The sequence below is a fragment of the Cariama cristata genome, unplaced genomic scaffold, assembly GCF_000690535.1.
Source record: "Cariama cristata isolate BGI_N322 unplaced genomic scaffold, ASM69053v1 scaffold44752, whole genome shotgun sequence".
In the NCBI taxonomy this organism is placed as follows: Eukaryota; Metazoa; Chordata; class Aves; order Cariamiformes; family Cariamidae; genus Cariama; species Cariama cristata.
In genome coordinates this window covers 19,093-23,677 of record NW_009604152.1, presented here as the reverse complement: position 1 = coordinate 23,677, position 4,585 = coordinate 19,093, and the positions used below count along the sequence as shown (strand labels likewise).

The 4,585-nt window shown below is 42.9% G+C and overlaps 1 protein-coding gene across 1 annotated transcript in view; it reads left to right on the top strand.

Annotated features, from left to right (window-relative positions):
- PRDM16 (PR domain containing 16) overlaps positions 1–4,585 on the top strand; it is a 41,516-nt gene that overhangs the window by 20,696 nt on the left and 16,235 nt on the right. The window contains exon 6 of the mRNA XM_009695452.1: positions 1,934–2,021. Coding sequence (XP_009693754.1) covers positions 1,934–2,021 — 88 coding nt within the window. The remainder of the gene's footprint in view (positions 1–1,933; positions 2,022–4,585) is intronic.

Genomic DNA, 4,585 nt, shown 5'->3' with positions numbered 1-4,585 from the left:
GAATGTTAAAATAACATGGGTTGAAAAAGCCGTTGCCAATTAAAATAGCAGCCTCGGGAAAACCGTAAAGGTCCAGAAGACAGATGGAAGTGAAGGATGGGGGCATCATTTGTTGCATTCCATGGGATGCATATAGTTTTAGTAATATATTAAAATAGAAAGTCAGTGGCGGAGTTGCCTGTGAATCAGACTTCTGATGTAATGAGCTAAACAGCAGAGCTTCCAAGTCCCAGCTTAAAAAATATGGAAATATTTTGTTTCTAAACTTCTCTTTATCAGACTCTCTCACATCATTTGGCTCCTTCCATTTTTCTCCCAAAGGCCACTTAAATCCTTGACATTTTCTCCTGGTGATATAATTTAATGCAGCCAGACAGCCTGAAATCAGTGCAGTTTTTAGCTCAGCCTCGTTAAGGTAACGTTCTCAGGCAGTGGTCTGAAAAGATCAGCTTAATCCTCTGGTCACTGCGGAATTCAGCTCTGACGAGGAAGTTTGTACATTCGTTGGGTTCTCAGTACGCGACACCAGGAGATGATAAAGCTGTGTGAGACGCTGTTGCTTCACTAAGGTTTTATGTTTCTGATGCAGGTGGGGCTGTCTCTCGAGACGCCCGCTGCCAAGGTCCGGAGGGCATTCCCCTGGGCATCGTAGCCGATTTCAGTGCGTCATGGAGAGTAAAGCTTTGCTGGTCGGGGTGTTACTAGCTGCACTTTATCATTTTACCTTGTGTCAGGGAGAAACTTTTTACGTGTTGTTTTACAGGTTGTAGTTTTTCTGAAAACTGTTTCCCGTAAGAACGTGTACCTTCCAAAGCGCAGTAATTTTGACGACATTTCAAATCCAGCTCTTCTCTTTTCTTCTACCCAAGAAAAATTAAATGCAGATTAAATACAGTTCGCTAAATAGCACTCTGCATGACTCTTCTTTTAAACTCTTTGGTAATTTGATCCACACACCAATCAGCCGAAATGCAGCAAAATAATTTGCTCTCATTTATGCTGGACTAATGTAGTTAAAATTACTCTTACTATTGGATTTCTGCTGCTTTAGCTGAGATGGACTCTGTTCCAGTAATTTAAAGATGCAGCTGCGTTTATTGGAGTTCCTTTCGTAACGCTTTTTTCCCATTGAGGACATTTCGGTTTCTCTTTTTGGTGATTCCTCACCATGATTTCCCTGCAAGTAGAATACTTTGTGAAAGCAAAGCCAGTATTTTCAGAAATAGGAGCCTAACTTACAATCATTTCTGCATAGTAAGGTGCTTAAGCATGGAATATTTGAATGGACCAAAGTGACGTCAGAAGAACTCTGGTTCCTAAGTCACTTCAGAAATCTCCCACCAGTTCCTAACTTTTTAAATTGTTGTCCACGCATGCTTGCCAAAGAAACTCAATGCAAATTATATCTCAACTGCAAGGGAGGAAAAAAATATGAAACACCTAATGATTTCAGTACACTTGGGGCTGCAAGGTCTGGCCCACTGTTAACTCTTAAGATAAAGACAAACTCACATTTTTTCCATGGGGTGGCTGCCTGCCATGGACTCTAGAGCTGCTCCCACTTAAACATTGCTTTTGTTGTATATGTAGGTTTTTTGGGTGACATTGCACAAGAGCAGAGGCTTATAAACCACTATAGCAGAGGCATTAGTTCTCACATAGAAAGATCAAATTGTTTCCTTAGTCATCAGTCTGATGGCTAAAAAAATACTGCCTGAAGGAGGGGATCCATTTTCATATCGTTTCCAGTGCCTTTTGAGGGGTAACTTGTGGGTCATAATTTGTAGTATCCAGTAGATGGGAAGAAAGACATTTGTGTCAATAGGAGAATGGCCTCATATATATATAATTTAAACCCCGCTGCAAATGGTTTGGCTCTTTCTTTGCTGCCTGTAGCCCTGTAAGGTATGTAACCCTCTGTGTTGTTGTCCAGCAGGGTGGAGAAGCGGAAGGTGACGGACCCTGTGGGTGCCCTAAAGGAGAAGTACCTGCGACCATCCCCCCTGCTTTTTCACCCCCAGGTAAAAGCAGTGGTGTTATAATGCAGTGTTGATTGAATGCCAAGAAGTTCGAGATGGAGCTGGTACAGACAGGTCACTTGGATCACACTCTTTCTCATCCAAAGGCCTGACTGGGAACTCCAATGTTTTCCACCAGTTACTTTCAGATACTTTTAATTTCCTATCTAGTTTGAGGGTGATGGTAGTTATGCCTTGCTGTTTCTTTTGCATTAACAGAATAACAGGGATGAGGTCTGGAGGACTCATATGATCTGCCAAACTCTGCTTTCACATGCCTGAGTGCCTACACAGTTTTTCCATTGGGAACACCTGGTGCAGTCATGTGCAGTAGTGCAAAGTGGAGAAGGACTGTCCAGCATCCAAGCAGTAGTATTTTATACCTGCCTGATGTTCCCTCACATCATCTAGAAAGCGTCAAAGTGCAGGGCAGTGGAGAATCAGGGTTCAGTCCTGCCTGCTCCAAAAGGTGATGGGTCACTTGATCCAGAATTTGTATTCTCTCCTTCGTGCACAGCTGCTCTAGTCTCTGTTCTTCCGACAACTCGCGGATATTTGCTCCCTCTGCATCTCCTTCAGGTCTGAGTCACTGCAGAGCAATGGGAAGTGCTGCTGGACAGCTTTCCCATTTGACAGTGGACAAGGAATGCCAGCTTGTCAGCCCACAGAGCAGCCGGACCAGGCCTTTACCCCAGAGTATTTGAAAGGCACAGCTAAGTCCTGTGCAACCAGGATCATTCACAAGAATCAGCCCCAGTTTACAAAAACCTGTTTCTTAAAAGTGATAGCTAAACTCTCCAAGAAGCAATGTTACTCTTTGCCCGTAGGATTCCTTGCTCCATGATGATAATGCAGCGAGTTCTGCCACACGCTGCCCGACATCCTCTCCGTGTGACGGTCGCCAGCTATCCTCCGTCTCTGCTGCTGTGAACACATGCTGGGAGCTGAGCTCTGTGGTCATTATTGTACTCTCCTTTATATTCACATGCATTGTTCTCCTCTGATAATGTTTCCCACCTTAGATAAATAACTTGCAGGTTTGTGAAAGCTGGATCCTGGTTGCTTTCACAGCTAAACTTAGTTCCCTCATTGTTTCGCATCAACCTCAGAGTTTGGTTAATAACTTCCCCCGATTTTTCCTTCATACAGGCTGGATAATGGTGACAGGGTGGCCAGGAACATCCTGTGTTTGTGTGAGTTAGAATAGTGGGGATATCTGCCTGTAAAGAATCTGATAGCAGGGAGGAGCTAGTGTGGCAAAGCAACCCAACAAGACGATGAGAAATGTACAGACGCTGAGTAGGAGCAAGCATTGGGTGGAAGGTTATTAACATTGTTCCTGAAATCCTGACCACAGCCTCTTCCCATGGCAATGAAAAGGTGTGGAAGGTCTGGTTATCTCAAACAGCTTATCACACAGAATAGCCTAAAATTTACAATCACTCGAGCTCGAAACTTCCTGATAACTGATTTGTAATAAAGCGGGTTTCTGTGTAAAGATCACTCGATCTAGAGAGTTGCTGTTCCCATGCTGTGTAATCAATCAGGTATTTCAAATGTGGTGAACGAAGACAGGTCATTTGTTCAAGAATATGTGAGATTTTTACTACCAGAGCCCCATCCGATATTATCCTGCATGTTTTCATAAGAAATAATATTTTCAGGGGCTCCTGCTTCTGTCTTCTTCATTAGGACCAACATTCATAGACCAGGTCAGTTAGAGGCACACTCTACGTGTGTTTCTGTCACTCTAAACACGAGTCTGGTCTCAGCCTTTTCTTCTGTGAATAATTCCCCAGCTCTCGGAGAGGGCCCTGGGTGGGATGTGATTAAACCGAAATGTGCGATAAAGACTGAGCATTCAGAAGATGTTTTCTCTCTCAGAATGAATTTCAGGCAACTTTTATTTCTTAGCCAGACGTTGACAGTAGTTTCTCTGCTCTGATGGGAGTTATTCTTACATTGTCTGTTATTTAAATGAAACTCTGGACAACATAAATAAATGGTGCAACTTCTTGATAACTTAATGGAAAACCTTTTCTCACCTGTTAAGTTTCTTTTCTTATCCCCTTCTTCTTTATTATAACCAGGCAGTTGTTCCCTAAATAGCAAAGTGCCTTTACCACTGGAGAGGCTGTGGCCAGTGTTTAGAATTTTAAAATAAGCCTACGGCTATCAAGCCAGCAAACATCTCTGACTAAGTGCCTAAAGAACAGGGCACAACAAAAGATATCTCCAGGTACTCCAGCAAAGGGCTGAGTGGCATAGCTCTGAAAGATCCAGATAGCATTTTAACATGATGGTTTTGTTACATGACTGGCAGCTGGGGCAGAGCTTTTGCTGTAAATGATCAAGTAACCTTTTCAAGTGGCTGGCGCTAAGTATTACTTACTATTTATCATGGGCTGGGAGCCTCCAACTAAGGGGCCGTGGATCTATTATCGGGAAATGGGTTTTACTACTCCTCTTTTTTATAGCTTATGAATGGTTGTCAGCCTTCCACAATGTATTCTTTGGTGATTAAGACAACTTTTTTTTATAGTCATACATTTTAAACAATATCTTGG